This window comes from Musca autumnalis, unplaced genomic scaffold (assembly GCF_047663935.1).
Source record: "Musca autumnalis isolate F117 unplaced genomic scaffold, ASM4766393v1 scaffold_3, whole genome shotgun sequence".
Taxonomy (NCBI): Eukaryota; Metazoa; Arthropoda; class Insecta; order Diptera; family Muscidae; genus Musca; species Musca autumnalis.
This window is the reverse complement of record NW_027411866.1, coordinates 263,472,351-263,489,748: the sequence shown is the minus strand read 5'-3', so window position 1 is coordinate 263,489,748 and position 17,398 is coordinate 263,472,351. Positions and strand designations below refer to the sequence as shown.

Sequence of the window (17,398 nt, the reverse complement as noted above, 5' to 3'; positions counted from 1 at the left end):
TAAAGAGAATTGGACAATATAGATTTGTTCTTCTTTTAAAATACACTAAGTTGAGAGGTACCGTTATATGGGGATATACGAAAACGTGGATTTTTATGGCCATTTTGAATGCCGCAAATTTAACGGACCTATTCCGCTAAAGCTAGAACCTTGAATGTGAATGTGCGTTATTGTTGTTGTGAAGGGGTGAGATAAAGTTTACTGTTTGGAAATTCGTACTGGAAGGGAATGCTGTGTTAGTGAAGGGGTAAAACCAGGAGTCAAATCTGAAATTTGCAATATGATACGGAGTTTTGGAAATTCAAAATAAAAAATATGGTAGCTGTGTAGGGATACGATACGGCAAATTTTTTTTAACTTCTGACTACAATCGAAAAAATATTGGTAGTAAAAATAGGTCTTAGTACGACAGAATCTCCAGTATTCACCATTCCCGTATTAAATATTGTTTATATATATTTTGTTTCCTTTCCGCATACGAAGTAGCGGGCATTTGCTAGTAATTTATAATTTTGCTACTTCTGAGCAATTTTTATGCTGTGCTAAGCTAACGTACACAGCTAGCAATCTACTTACGCACGACACATAAAATGTGCCTGATGTTAATTTTGAAATTGAAAAGTAGCAGCTTCAACGGAAATGTGAGGCCAAATATAGCAACAACACATGTAACACTATTGCGACTGGGTTCAAGTTGCAACATTACATTGCCACATGAGCTCGAAACCAATTTTTATGAAGGCAATTAATCATGATCGCATTGGGCATGTGACCATTGAATGTACATTTGTTGCCTGCCTCCCTGTTGGCTTGCTATCTAGCATGTAATAGATCTCCTTTTATCTGAAATACAATAGGATATCAGATGCTGTTCTTGCATTATTCGTAATTTTTAGAGGATGGATTTACAAATTGCTCCGCATATCAGGACAATATGAGCGACCAAGCGCAGACCAAGCACTGTAATACAAATTTTTCATTTCGAATTAAAATGTATGTAACAATTGTACGATAACAACAAATGAACTTGAAGGAGGGAAAATTGACAACAAAATTCAAAAATTGGGCATAAATCGTTAATTATTGCACGATTATCGTACTGTACCACTGGTCGGTTCACTAAAAAATAATGTACCGGAAGTGTACCGCACATTTTTTGTGAACTGTGAGGAAATATTATTCAAACTTGTTTTTTTCGAGAATATGTGCTTGCATAGTAAATAAAATTCCAAAATATTTAAATTAAAGGCACGAATTTTGAAAAAAAAAATTAGTAGAAAATATGAAAATAGCTAAAACATCCAATTAATACATACCAATTTATTTTTTCTTCTTCTTTATTTGCCTATTCGTTTTACGAATTTATGGCGATCAGTGCAATTACATAAAATATATTACATTATATTAAGTGATTATATGTATTTATAAGTTGTTTATTATTTCAGCAAAAGATTGTCGATTTCTGCACCTGCTGAGTAGAGTTGAGGCATCATTTATGCCGGTCCATTCCTGAATATTGTTAATCCAAGACTTCTCTTTTCTTCCCCTGGACTGTCTGCCTTCTATTCTGCATCGGATGATGTTTTGGAGTAGTTTGTATTTGCTGTTTCGCATTTTATTTTTTAAGTTTTAGTTATATTGATCAATAATGCCCACAGTTGAGTAGTGAGGTCCCATAACTTTGGTAAAAAAGTTGTAAATTTTAGCAAAAAAAGGAATTAAAAAATGGTATGTTTAAGAAAATTCTACCTTTTATACATCGTAAAAATATTTAAAAAAAACATTACAAAGATTGAAATAAAAAAATATAAATCTGTACACCGCTTTTTATATTGGTATGGCAAAAACAAAAATATATATTGAGAAAATTTATTAAATTAGTGTAAGAAAAAAACATTTTTTAAGTTTCTTTTATGAAATAGTATTTTAGTTAAATTTCACTTCTCGAATACACTCTAAGGAAGATATTGAGGAATATATTAAGAATATTTAAATAAATTCTCAAAATAGTTTTATGTGCATGCGGTTTACCAATACAGCAAAGTCTTCTATTTTCATTTAAATGTACTATTTGCCAAGATTTACTTTCGCGGCTAATAGGTCATTTAGATATGGCTTCATTAGCCGGATTTAGCACATTATTAGGTTTTATTGGCAAAATCCAGCCAAAATCTACCAGATTCCCATACAAAAATAAATCCTCGTATTGAGTGGATTTGTTTTAAATCTGGCATAAATCCTCGTATACAACTCTGTTTTTTGCAACATGTTGCTAGAAAATACAAAAAGTAGCAAGCTGGCACAGAAACAAGGTAGATGCATCGGTGAATTGCTACACTAAAATAATTTAAAATGTAAAAATTTGTAAACAAGGCCGAAAAATTAATTTTGTTTGATGTATAGGGTGTTTTTTTAAGCCCGATAGAACTTGAAATTGTAAAAAATAACACAAAAAATTAAATTGCAATCAAAATTTTTTTTATTCGAAAGATCAATACGTGACATTAACATTTGAAAATGATTTCGGGCATATGGGCACCGCGGCTGTTCTTGACGAAGTGCATTCTGGACGTCCAATTTTTTGCCACTTTTTCGAGCACTGCTGGCCGTATGTCACGAATAACACGAACAATGCTGGCCTCCAAGGCATCAATTGTTGCTGGTTTATCAGCATAAACCAGTGACTTCACGTAGCCCCACAGGAAATAATCGAGAGGTGTCAAATCGCACGACCTTGGAGGCCAATTGACAGGTCCACTTCTCGAAATCAACTTATCGCCAAATTTTGATTTCAATAAGTCGATGGTTGCGTTCGCCGTATGGCACGTAGCGCCATCCTGTTGAAGCCACATCTCCTCCGGATCAATGTCATCCACATTTTCAAACAAAAAATCATTGATCATGGTGCGATCTCCATTGACCGTAACGCGAGTTCCGGCCTCATTTTTGAAGAAATAAGGTCCGATGATGCCACCAGCGTGAAAACCGCACCATACGGTGCATTTTTCTGGATGTAATGGAGTCTGTAGGGCCTCTTGTGGATTGGTCTCACTCCATATGCGGCAATTTTGCTTATTAACAAACCCGTTAAGCCAAAAATGCGCCTCATCGCTGAACACAATTTTGCGATAAAACAACGGGTCATTTGCCAACTGCTCTAGAGCCCAATCTGCGAAATCGACTACAGATTTTCAAAGTAAATTTGGATAATTTCGTAGCGTTGTTCAAGCGTGAGTCTATTCATGATGATTTGTCAGAGTATACTGAAACAAATAAAAAAAAGTTTCATCAAAATTTAATTTTTTGTGTTACTTTTTACAATTTAAAGTTCTATCTAGCTTAAAAAAACACCCTTTACAAAGTTGATTTTATTCAACCAAGACTAGTATTTACGATGTCTAAACGATAAAATAATTCGTTTATTTATTTAGTTAGTTAGCATTAGTAGCATAATGTGCTAACATTTTCAGTATTAAACAATAAATTTGTAATTTGACGTATGTTTTTTGAGACGAATTCAATTTACAAAAAATTCTTTTAACGATTCAATTTCGATCAAATGGGCTGATGCATCTACCTTGGTAATTGTGCTATGAACAAAAATCAGCTGACTGCCATTTAAATCCTCCAAAATGTATATCGAAATGCAATGAGATTTGTACTGGATTTATTAAATCCAGTCGAGGATTTATGGCTAGTCTAAATGAGCTATAAGATGCACAACCGATTTTGCTATCAATACATATATGAATACAATGCACATTCACAATCTAAAATGTTGTTAACCTCTCTTTCGCGAAATCGAGAATGACAACCTTCAGAAAATTCGATAAGGTCCGCTATAGTTTTAAAAACATTTTTCGCTAATTTTCCTATTTTCAGGGTAGGATTTTGTCAAGCTGGCACACATAGCACGACCGTTACATTTTGTCGATATACAGTGACTGTCACTGAAAATGATGCAACCTGAATTAAACAATGGAAAGATTAAGAATTTCGAAAAGAATTGAGATTTGTTTGTTTTATTCTTATTCAATGTAAAAAAAAGCTTTTACATATTTTTATTCTTTTATTCTGTGATAGCGTCCAAACAGTTAACTTTTTATCCACATTTTTGAGCTTTGTCTGGTTGGTGCGCACGATAACTATCGAACGGATCAACCGATTTGAACAAAATTTTGAGTATCGTAATATTTTGTCCAAACTAAGTTTAAGTTCGAAGATGGGCCATATCGGTCCACACCTTCGGATATCTCCCCCGCAAAAGTTCAAAATTTTTCTGTGAAGTGGGGTGAACGATAACTCTTGAAGGGAGCAATTGATTTGATCCAAACTTTGCACATCGTATTATTCCTTCCAGGTATATATCGGACTCGAATATGGACTATATCGGTCCACTCCTTCTGGTACATCCAACATAAAATTCGGCTAAAATGAATTTTAAGAGCACCTCTCGTATCGTGTTGGCATTTTTTTTCAGTAGGTTGTCCTTGCGGCTCCCTTTATGACGGTACAATGTTTTTCTTGTGCAAGTCCATACTTCTTGAGATATTAGCCTAAAAGCTCCATGAAAACCCGACAGCACCAACCAAAATGGCAAATCAGCAAGATAATTCTCGCAGGGGGTTTCTGATTGGTACAGACTTTGCACATCGTATTATTTCACCCAGTCATGCATCAGGTTAGAATATGGACTATATCGGTCCACTCCTTCGGGTACCTCCCACACAAAATTCGGAAAAAAGTGAAGTTTAAGAGTTCCTCTAGCATCGTTTTGATTTTTTCCTCATTTACAATGGTACAATTTTTTCCTGGAGTAAGTCAATAATTCCTGAAATAAAGGCCCAAACGCTATAAAATTCTGTCTGCATATACTAAAATGGCGTTCAAAATAATAGGAGTGCCCATACGCAAAATGGAAAGGTCCAAAAAACATGGTTAAACTTCTCCATTTTGCCCATTTCTGTATTTGTTTAACATTGTTAACATCCCAACTGTTAATTCATTAGCAGAAATGTGGCAATTTGTTTTAAATTATTTACTGTTTACACCAACATTATAAATCGCCTTCAACTTTTTTGTTCAAAAAATAGGAGTGTAGAAGAAAGAGGACAATAATAGTTGAGTTTACAACCAAAACTGTAAATATTTTAGTTAATAGTAGTAAATTCAATAGATTTGAAGTTTGCTTGAAAACCAAAATCCTTTGGTGGTACCCAAAAACAGGATATTGTCCTTGTGGCTATTTTTCCCATAAATTAAGCAATTATTGGGCAATTAAATGGATTTTATAGACAAAACCTTTAGTGATTAGAGTTCTTTAACACTCTGGATGTTACATCGAACAATATATAATGATTATTTTTACATTAATTTGTGTATTTTGATCCTTGAGCCCCAGTTAAGTCAATTTCCATTAGACTTTTATGTAAGGATCGGCAAAAATAGCATACCTATAAGGCATTTATTCCTCCACCAAATAATATTTTGAGGTCCTTAGGATGTAAGCTTTGTGTACACAATCAATTTCGCTTCTATTCAAAAAATTGTTAAAACGTGATACCTTGAAATGTAGTTAAACCCCATTTTGTGATAGGCAGGCTTTGACTACACTAGGTTTGGTATACACCGTACTATATTTTTCTACACAAACTTACGTTTTTCATTCAAAAATACTTCATTTAGATTAGTTCCATTAGAAAACTGTGTTTTATACGATTCAAAACCTAATAGACGTATTCGTAGGGCAACTTCAAAAGTGTTTCTTTAAAGTTTGCTTTTTAAGAAAGCGTGTAAAAAAATGTATCATATCTGCCAATCATCCAATTTTTCAAATATGAACAAATATATTTTTTTTTTTCATTTTTCTTCCACACTCCTATTTTTTTGAACAAAAAAAATTGAAGGCGATTTATAATGTTGGTGTAAACAGTAAATAATTTAAAACAAATTCCCATGTTTCTGCTAATGAATTAACAGTTGGGCTGCCAACAATGTTAAAAAAATACAGAATTGGCAAAAATTTTGAAATTTAACCATGCTTTTTTGGACCATTCCATTGTGTGTATGGGCACTCCTATTATTTTGAACACAGCTGTAACTACTTATATTACCCATTTCGATTATATAAAACAAATCTCGTTGCTGTTTTAAGAATAAAAGTCTTGATATTAACAAGTGAACTTCGTTAAGAATATTAAATTTTCCCCACCTAAAAACCTGGAAATACATTTCATCATATTTGCCATCTTATTATCGGGAGTGCCATTGAAAAGTGAAGAAAAGTAAAGAAGATCCATACCAACAGGGTAGGCTCAAATCTATCCTTGAGTTTTTGGCGAAGTCAGCCAACTAAACTTAACAAAAGCTGCATTAAAAACTGTTGTAAATCTACGTATTCTGCCCACCGTGTATTCACGATTCCATTTCTATGCCAGAATTTCCCAGACAGGAATTTAACAAACAGCATTTATTCTTTTCGAAACATAATTGAAATTCGCCGTATCGATCGCCTTCCAAGCCACAAACATATCTGGACTGTCATCCACAACCTCGGGGCTCACATGTTTCTTTATGCATGCTCCTCATAACAGTCTGATATAATTTCAACATCTGTGCATTTTCCGATGACGTAATTGGGACGTAATTGGGCTTTGCCATTGCGCAACCAATTTGTATGATACCAGCAATAATCACAACCAGCAGTAAAATCCCAAAATCATCAAAATCCACAATCGCAGTAAACCATGCTCAAGGCGGGATTGAGTAACATCAAACTCCCATTATAAACCTCACATTGCGTATGGTAGCATCAACAGACGACTAAATCCATATTGAGACATTTTCATTTCATCAACCGTATTTAATAGACGACAGCATTTCAACAACATGATAATCTAACTTCTACATCATTAACCACAATTTGGAAACATCTTATTCCGAGTCAATATTGTGGCCAGCTTTACAATGAATTCCCATAATGGTCACACACATGGATAAAAACTGCAAAACGTAGTATATATTGTTAAGTATGCGTATATTGTTATTGCACTTTCTGATACATTAAATATGCTTATTCATAAATCAATTTAAAGTTATTATTAAACTAAATTACTATCTACTAATTACATTAAATCTGAATGAAATCTAAACTCGTATCTGAATGAAGTCTAAACTCGTATAACTCGTAATTAATTTGTGTCATATATGTATACCAAAAATCTAAGATTTAATGTATCAGAGTGTGTACAATACAAGAAATTCTTCCTTATAGCATTCACGCAAGAACAAAACTACAATAATTATATATACAACAACGAATGAAGGCCTTCAACACGATCGGGGTATGTTGGTAAGTTTTATTTTTTTCTACATTCATTCATTCATAAATTCCTTGTGTTGATCAATGAGAATATGAAGCGAGATTGTTATAAAGTGTTATAGTTTCTCAAATACTACGGGAGAGAGATTATGCAGAATCATAAAGCAAATATAAAATACAATAAATTTGTTCATATTACGGGGTATGACCCCCCTTTATTGAATGGAGTGATCGTACCTCCCTGTTCATTTATTTGCAAGGTAAACACATAATCTCTCTCCATAAAACGCTCGTAATATGAACAAATTTATTTTATTTTATATTTGCTTTATGATTCTGCAAGTATCCCCATTTGTGTTATCAGATACATTTCGCAATATTAACCCTTTGAGGGTCAATGATATTACAATGTATATTATAATATTGCCTGTATTAGTAAAGTAATTATAATAGAGATTTTCAATTAAAATTTAATAAGAATATCTTAACTTCGTAAACTAAAATGTTCTTACATAAAATTTGAGTTGAATAAAATTTGTTACTATGAATTATTAATTCCTATTTGAGACGTTTCTTACACAATGGATTAGGGACATAATATTGTAGTAGTTTATCTTGATTAAGGGGTCCTAAACATTAAATATACCACTAGGACTATGGTTGGTGTGGGTAGAGAGGCAGTACTCTCATAACATCAGAGAGTCATAATTTTACGTCCAGTTTATTGGACGATGCTTATTTTACATAAAGTAAAATTAATTTTGAGGTTTTTTTCCGATTAACACTTTTAGCTTTCAACATGTTTATAAAAGGGGGTATTTTTAACACCACAGTTTATTTGGTCCATTTTTTTATGTTAATAACTAGGGAGTCTATATTAAGTTTGTAAGACAAAACACGGCTTGTGTCGGCAGAGAAGGACAAGAACCCCGACAAAGCGACTGCAGCTAGTGCTTCAATGGCTCCCGAAGACCTACATCTGAATGGGTTCAAAGATGCTTTAAAGGTAATTACAAATAAATTTGCATCTACAACAAGTTATTGGTTGTGTATATTACACATCTCGCCACAGATCTTCCCACTAATAAATTAAATTTGTTTTAATAAAATATTAAAATAGCGACTATGGGATTAATCCTGACTATTATAAAAATCAAAATAGATGTCGTCATCCCAAATAAAAAAAACGCCAACCCTCCTATTTGTTATTTTTGAAACATGCTCTACAAAATATCCTAAGCATACATACATATGTGCATTAGGTTTATAACTTTTTTGCAATTTTTGCAAATATCAAAAATACCACCGCATAGCCGTGTAGAGCATGAAAAAGTACTGTGAAATACGGTGTCATTTTTTTCTCTATCGCGAAAAAAGTTTCCGCACCAAATGCACTGAAGTTCAGTAATGTATTATTTGATTTTATTTGTTATAAAGACATATACGCTTTTCGTATTAACTTATTAATAGTTTTAATCTAATTTAAAATCAATGTCGAACCATTCTGGACCAAGAAGTTATAAAATCGCGATATTTCAAAGCATTTAATGCACCTTTGACAATATTGAAATTTTTTGTTTTTCTTTATAAACTCGCGGATTTTATGTTTATATTTATTGAACCTATCGGACAAAAGAATATGTGGTCATTTGCAACGAATTCGCGAAAGTTACAGACTGGTTTTAATGAATTTGCCTGTGAGAATTTTATTTGTTTTCTATAAATATTGATTCAGACAAAGCAAATTTAAATTTTTAAATATAAAATATATCAAGGGCTTTAGTAATCGCAGTCGGTGCGGAAACTTTTTTCACCGAATCGAACTAAAACACGAGTTTTCGTTATCAGGAGAATATTCCGCAAATGGTGCTGGCGTGGTATTTTTTTTTTTTTTTTTTTTTTTTTTTTTGATATACCCCTAACGTACATTTCCTGCTCTACCTATTGGAAGATCCTTTTTTATACCCTCAGCATTTATGCTATACATTTATGCCTCATTAAAATAATGGTTTTAGACCCCAAGTATGTTTGGACGAAATGTGTTTCAGACAATTTGGAGTTGATTTAGCCATGTCCGTCCGTCTTACAGAGGGGAAATTTGTGTTAAAATTTGATCAAAAGCCCTAGAAAGCTCATTTATAGTCGGATTGATATAAAATTTTGCACAAAGCATATGTTCTGTACAAGGATTAATCCTATAGAAAATAATAAAAATCGGTCCAGATTTGGATGTAGCTTCCATATATATTCCCATCTGATGTGAGATAAAAATGCACCAAAAATACTGAAATTTGACACATGCAACCTAAACTAGCCTAAAAAAACATTGAGCCAATTTTCAAACAAGTCGGTACAGATGTATATATAGTCCCATATGCATATATTTCATTCCAAATTTTATTTTTTGAAACTTACTTAAATTAAATTTTTCTCAATTCACATGAGAAAAGCCGTGAATGTTTCTGAATAATGCAAACATATTTGATAGGTGTTGGTTAGTCTGATAAATAAGAGTCCCGGTTATACGGCGGAACAAAATTTAGTGTGAGTAAACCTTGCAATTCCATTTAAAAATAATCATATTTTAGTTGAGAAAAATTTGATTTTTTCGGAATGGCGCAAATATTCGCAATTTTTTATGATTGAATCTGATATTTGAGACTCAAGCGCAGAAAACATTAGAAGAAACTATGGTCGGGAAATGACGGGGAAATAGACTTTTTCACTATTGAAATTGTAGTAATCTTAAAAATTATCATAAAAAAATGTCATAAAGAGTATATGTATCACCATTATTAAAGAGCAAAAAAGTAAAATCAATCTGAAAATTTTAAATGCTAATCTTGTTCGGAGACTGTACAAAAACAATAAATCTTGAAAAATATAAATTTTCGCCAAAATAATGTCATTTTAATGTTCACCTAATTTCTTAGTTTTCGAAAATTTACTTTTTTTCAGTATGGCTGAGTTCAATCGACTGCTGCATTGGTTAATCTTACAAAGTCGAGGATGGTTATAGCAAATGTAGAAAAGAGTCTGGTTGCCGTTTATCAACATTTTTATACCCTCAGCCTTTAGGCTAAAGAGGGTATTTACACTTTGATACGACCAAAAATGTGCCTCATCGAAATAATGGATTTAGACCCCAAGTATGTTTGTACGATATCCGTTTCAGACAATTTTGAGTAGATCTAGCAATGTCCGTCCGTCTGTCTGTCTGGCTGGCTGGTGCGCACGATAACTCTCGAACGGATCAATCGATTCGGTTCAAATTTTGGGTATCCAAATATTTTGTCCAGATTCGATTTAAGTTCGAAGATGGACCATATAGGTCCACTCCTTCAGGTACCTCCCCCACAAATGTTCAAAAATTGTCGCAAAACTTGTGCGTACGATAACTCTTGTAGGGAATAACCGATTTGGTCCATACTTTGCACATCGTGTAATTTCTACCAAACTTAGATGAGGTTCCAATATGGACTCAATCGGTCCACTCCTTCGGGTACCTCCCACACAAAATTTCGGAAAAGTTCAGTTTAGGACCTGCTCTCGAATCGCCTGGGTTTTTGTTGTAACATTTTGTATTCACTGTCCCCTATACGAAGGTACAAGTTTCCTCAGGGGCAAGTCCATACTTCCTGAAAAAATAGCCTGAAAGTTGAAAAACAAACCCTATGACACCATGTTTATGGGTGGAAGCGCAAGATAATTCTCGAACGGAAATGCCGATTCCGGCCAAAATTTGGCCTTCGTAATATTGTTTCCAAACTTAGTTTAAGTTCGTAGATAAGCCATATCGGAGTGGACCGATATGGCTTATCTACAGGTACCTACCCCACAAAAGTTCGAAAATATTCGGAAAATTGTGCGCACGATAACTCTTGATGGGAGTGACCGATTTGGTCCATACTTTACACATTCTCATAATATTTACCAGATATAGATCAGGATCGAATATGGAATATGGAGTGGACAAATATCTACTCCATCCCGTACCTCCCACACAAAATTTTGGATAAGTTCACTTTAAGACCTGCTATTAAATCACTTTGATTTTTGTTGGAGCAACTTACATTCGCTGCCTCAATTACGATGGTAAAAGTTGTTTCAGGGACAAGTCCATACTTCTTGAGAAAACAGTCCGAAGGGTGTAAAAACCCCCTATGGCACCCCCATGGTCTATGTCGGGCCATTCCTTTAAGTAAATTTTCCGCAAAATTTTTGAACTTTAATCCTAATTAACATTTTTGTCGGTTCATACGACCAAAATTTTGAAACCCCCTAAATACATAAGTTTCTTTTTGTGAAAAAAGTGTTTCAATTTGCACAGGCTGAGGGTATATCTCTGTCGGCAAGGCCGACTGATACTTTTTAACTTGTTTTCATAAAAAACGATTTTCATATTTTGAGTTTCGACCAACTTTAGGCCTATGTTTCCCCTCTGTGCGTCTGTCTGTATGTCTGGCTGGCTGGTGCGCACGATAACTCTCGAACGGAGCAACCGATTCGGTTCAAAATTTGGCTTTCATAATATTTTGCCCAAACTTAGTTTAAGTTCGAAGATGGGTAATATGGGTCCACTCCTTCCGGTACCTCCCCCACAAAAGTTCGAAAATGTTCGGAAAATTTGTGCGCACGATAACTCTTGAAGGGAGTAACCGATTTGGCCCACACTTTGTACATCGCGAAAGTTCTACCAGACTTAGATGAAGTTTAAATATGGACTCAATCGGTCTACTCCTTTGGGTACCTCCCACACAAAATTTCGGAAAAGTTCAGTTTAGGACCTGCTCTCGGATCGCTTTGATTTTTGCTGTAGCAACTTATATTCGCTGTCCCCCATACGACGGTACAAGTTTCATAAGGGGCAAGTCCATACTTCCTGAGAAAATAGCCTAAAAGTTGGAAAAAAAACCCCTATGACACCGTGGGTAGTGGTTGGAGCACAAGATAAATCTCGAACGGATTTGCCAATTCGGTCCAAAATTTGACCTTCGTAATATTTTGTCCAAATATAGTTTAAGTTCGAAGATAAACCATGTCGGTCGACTCCTTCAGGTACCTCCCTCAAAAAAATTCAAAAATCTTCGGAAAAAATATGCGCACGATAATTCTTGAAGGGAGTGACTGATGTAATCCATACTCTGCACATCCTAATATATCTACCAGATATAGATCAGGTTCGAATATGGACTATATTTGTGCACTCCTTTGGGTACCTCCCACACAAAATTTCGGATAAGTTCACTTTAAGACCTGCTCTCGAATCACTTTGATTTTTATTGAAGCGATTTCCATTCGCTACCTCCATTACGACGGTAAAAGTTTTTTCAGGGACAGGTCCATATTTCTTGGGAAAACATCCCGAAAGGTGTAAAAAGCCCTATGTCACCATATGTGGCTCTCGAACTGCTCTGCCGATTTGGTGCAACATTTGGTCTTCATCATATTTTATCCAAATTTAGTTTCATGGGGCAATACCGGTCCCCAACTTCCGGTACTTCTCCCCAATATTTAAAAAATGTCAGTAAAATGTTAGGACGATATCACTTGAATGGTGCAACCAATTTGGTCCAAACTATGGATCTCCTAATATTTTGTCAAAATTTAGTTTATTATTTATGGCTCATATCGGTCCTCGCTAAGGGTACCTTCCCCACAAAAGTTCAACATTTGTGTTAATTCCTAATCCACATTTTTGTCGGCAAGTTCAAATGTTGAAAAAGGGCCACAAAAATCTGAAGAGACTCTAAATACATTCTATCTGTCCGTAGATGAAAGTTTCAATTCACATTGGCTGAGGGTATACCTCTGTCGGCAAAGCCGACTGACACTTTTTTACTTGTTTAATTTAAAATTGAACATAAATAAAAATTTGAAACCAAACTAATCCAGATATTACCATCTAGTGTTAGACAACGTAGTTTACTGTTTGGATCTGTTTCTATTTACTAGTTCGTTCCCGGCGCTACTTTAATATTAATAATGAATAAACTTGAATTCTTATACAAAAAAAAGATTAAAGCAATTTGGCAATGTGCATTTTTCTCCATATTTTCCCAAAATTAACAACATTTATTATCTTCAAATATTTGAATGTTTAAAGTAACGGTCGTTATAAAATTCATTTTTTAAGTTCCTTTGAATGTAATAAACTTGGCTTCACACTTTGGAAACTAAATAGTGATGATAAGGTGTTTACAGTTATCCAGGCCTATAGTTCTTTGTTCATAAATTTTGTGAAGCAAATTTTAAAATTAGTGGAGTGGGGGGAAAATTGTATATACGAACGATACGGGCAAGCTGTGCCTCATCGAAATAATGGTTTTAGACCCCAAGTATGTTTGGACGAAATCCGTTTCAAACAATTTTGAGATGATTTAGCCATGTCCGTCCGTCTGTCTGTCTGGTTGGAGCGCATAATAACTCTCGAATGGATCAACCGATTCGGTCCAAAATTTGGCTTTCAAGGATGGGCTATATCGGTTCACTCCTTCCGGTACCTCTCCCACAAAAGTTCAAAAATGTTCGGAAAATTTGTACGCACGATAACTTTTGAAGGGAGTAACCAATTTGGTCCATACTTTGCAGATCGTGAAATTTCTACCAGACTTAGATAAGGTTTCAATATGGATCCAATCGGTCCACTCCTTCGGGTACCTCCCACACAAAATTTCGCAAAAGTTCAGTTTAGGACCTGTTCTCGAATCGCTTTGATTTTTGTTGTAGCAACTTGTATTCACTGACTTCCATACGACGGTCCAAGTTTCAGCAGAGGCAAGTCCATACTTTCTGAGATAATAGCCTGAAAGTTGCAAAATAACCCCTATGGAGCGCAAGATAACTCTCGAACGGGTCTGCCGATTCGGTCCAAAATGTGGTCTTCGTAATATTTTGTACAAACATAGTTTAAGTCCGGGTAAGCCATATCGGTCCACTCCTTCAGGTACCTGACGCACAAAAGTTCAATGTTCTGAAAAATTGTGTGGATGGACTATATTTGCCCACTCCTTCGGGTACCTCCCACACATTTTGTATAAATTCACTTTAAGACCTGCTCTCGAATCACTTTGATTGTTGTTGAAGCAACTTGCATTCCGTAATTTTTGAGCTTCAATCCTATCCATATGTTTGTTGGTTCTTACGACCTAAATACATATGTTTTTTCTGAAAAAAAAAAGTATTTCAATCTACACAGGCCGAGGGTATATCTCTGTCGGCAAAGCCGACTGATACTTTTTTACTTGTTAGATTTTTTTTTTATTTACACAAACATTTCATTACCCCCAGACCAGTGGTATCGAAAAGTATCTTCCTAGAATGTTTCTAAATAGTTTTGCGACAATATGAATATTGCAAGTTATTTTAAACTATTATCACGACTAAAAGCTTAATAAAAACAAAGGTGATACTATTTTGTGTCTAAACCTGTCCCTTTAAAGGTAAAAATAAAGCTACGAAACCTATGAAATCTATTCATAATTACAAAATATTTTTAAATTGAAATACATATTACTTTATTTATTTCAGTTTCATTGAAAGGCGTTCAAATCTAATCACAGCAATGCTGCCCACTGTGACAAAGCAATGCGATCTATTTTACCACAAGTAGTCAATGGAAAATTATCAATAATTTTTATTTTGTGAATCAAATCGAATTCTTGAGAAGATAACTTTGTCCGCATAACTTGTTTAACTTTTTCAAGAATGTCTCCGATTGAAATAGAAGACTCGTTTTTCAAAGTTAGAAACAAGCAAACAACCCGATTTTTTTCTGCAGATAATTTAGCACTTTCGACCAGTCTAGCTAGTTTGATATCAGCTACAGTCGCTACTAATGACTCCACAACTTGGGGTATAATCTAAAACAAACATTCAGCTGTTATATATGGTTTACACACAGGCTAGTACTACTCACCACGACTCCTCCTATTTTTATTAAATCGGCATAGCGGGCTAGCACATGCAAAATGTTATTCCGATCGAAGTATCCATAATCGCCATTCAAAAAGAAACCATTAGGTAGAAAATATTTTGTATTATCCAAAGCTTTATAACCCAGGAATTTATAAGGAGTTCTGACTGCTAACCGACCATTTTTGTTGTATCCTTCCGGTTCCATATTTTCATTTAATATTTGAACTTGGTAGCCTGGTTGCAATTTCCCTCCACTAATCGTTTGATCATTTGTAATGGAGCCTGAAACCTCTGACATTCCATAACTGTAGTATAACCTGGCATTCACAGCATTCAGTCTAACTTTTTCCGAAATTGCCTCTGAGGGAAATTCCCCGCCCAGTTGTATGTACTTTAAAGACATCAAACTATGATCATCATTTTTAGGAAGTTCGAGTAGAATGTCATAGAAAAAAGATGGAACCGAAAAAATGTGTGTTGGCTGTGTTTCCCGCAAAATGCATAAGCCATACGATCCGATGGCGGCACGATTAGCGCAAATACGTTTTATACCCAATATTGCCGATTGCATAAGCAGCTCCAGCTGACTGATCCATCGTAAAGGACTTAGTGAAAATAATAATGAATTACAATCCAAAGGTTCATAATTTTCTGGATTCGCCCACCATATGTACATGCCATTCAGTACAGCAGCGTGACTCAACTGTATAGCTTTAGGCAGGCCAGTGGAACCGGATGTCAGCACGATGAAAGCTGTCTCCTCTTCAGGATTTGCTATCAACAGTGGTTGGAAGTTGGTATAGACTTCTTCATCGCATGGTTTTAAAAATTCACTTTCAAACACTTCTAGATCTGGTCCATCAATGGCGAAAACATATTTAAGTGAAACTGGTTTAATTCGATTTAAACAATTTTGAATTTTATGGCGAAATATTTCTTCATAGAAAATTATGGAAGGTTGTATAGTTGCCATCACATCATCCAATCCCTCTGAAACAAAAAAGTAGTATTATTGAGAGTTCGCACGGACCTTCACACATACCTTTGTCTAATTGCACTTCAAAATAGTTTACTATGGCTCCTGCCATTAACGAGCCGAACGTCAAGGCAGACGTCATGTACGTGTAGCCTGTGAATAAAACCACTACATCGCCCTTTTGTAATCCCAATCGTTGCAAGTTAACTGACACATCTATAGATTCTTTGTAAATACACTTTACACATTTCTCCCTTCGTACATCATAATGATATTCCAAAACTTTGTTTGGGTCCAAGGATCGCATTGATTTAAGGAATGCTTCGCCTATTGATCGATTTGAAACATTGCCGTAAGGATAATTGACTGACTTCCATACTTTATTTGTAGCGTCAAATTGAATATTCAAAAACTGATGGGAGTCTCCTCCACTATTCGAAGTTAGCATTGCTAGTAGTCTAACGAAACTACTAGCAATAGACAATTACATCTTATTTATGTAACTGTACATTTTCATCATTCACGTTGAGTTTATAATGCAGTACAGTGTTTATTATACTCATAAATTAGCTTGATTGTTTACATTTAACGCAAAAATGGAAGAGAGTATTATTTGAAGAAAAAAAAAATACTTACAAACAACTAAAAAGTATCTGTCAGCTGTGCCGACAGAGATAAACCCTTAGCCTCGGACCTAAAAAAAGAAGCAAACACAATACTTCTGACGTCTATAGGAGTTTTTGAGTTTATGGGGCAATTTCACACTAAGCATGAACAAGAAAAAAATTTTGCAATGATGCCGCATACACAACATGTTGGCAACAACTTAAAAGAGGTCCTAGACGAGTTCGTTAACTGCACTCTTCCAAATTTTGTGTGGAAGGTACCCGAAGGATTTGGTCCAAATTCAAACCTGATTTATGCCTGGAAGTAATATTACCATATGCAAAGATATGACCTATTCGGTTACTCCCTTCGAGAGGTATCGGGTGCATATTTTTTTAGCGAAAATAGCGGAAGAAGTGGACCGACATGGACTATCTTCGAACATACCCAACCGAACTCAACGATGTTCAAAGCTTGGACCAAAACCAATCGGCCGAACCGTTCGAGAGTTGCTTTCAGTAAGCACACACCGCCTATCGTTGGTGTATACCCTCTTTAGCCTAAAAGCTGAGATCATT

General features: G+C 34.9%; 1 protein-coding gene across 1 annotated transcript; it reads right to left on the bottom strand.

Moving 5' to 3' along the window:
* Positions 1–14,813: 14,813 nt before the first annotated feature.
* On the bottom strand, positions 14,814–16,791 carry LOC141399528 (putative acyl--CoA ligase YdaB). The gene is made up of 3 exons (XM_073978478.1): positions 16,281–16,791; positions 15,240–16,228; positions 14,814–15,183 (listed from the first exon to the last, which is right to left on the bottom strand). Exons 1-3 carry the CDS (start codon positions 16,660–16,662, stop codon positions 14,878–14,880), a joined length of 1,677 nt encoding a protein of 558 aa, XP_073834579.1. The 5' UTR covers positions 16,663–16,791; the 3' UTR covers positions 14,814–14,877.
* Between the last annotated feature and the right edge of the window lie 607 nt (positions 16,792–17,398).

Excerpts from the sequence above, each read along its gene's own strand:
- LOC141399528 (XM_073978478.1), bottom strand. The coding sequence starts at position 16,662 with ATGCTAACTTCGAATAGTGGAGGAGACTCCCATCAGTTTTTGAATATT. Across the intron at positions 16,229-16,280 it reads TGAAGTGCAATTAGACAAAG|AGGGATTGGATGATGTGATG; the intron begins GTATGTGTGAAG and ends TTTTTGTTTCAG. Across the intron at positions 15,184-15,239 it reads TAAAAATAGGAGGAGTCGTG|ATTATACCCCAAGTTGTGGA; the intron begins GTGAGTAGTACT and ends TGTTTGTTTTAG.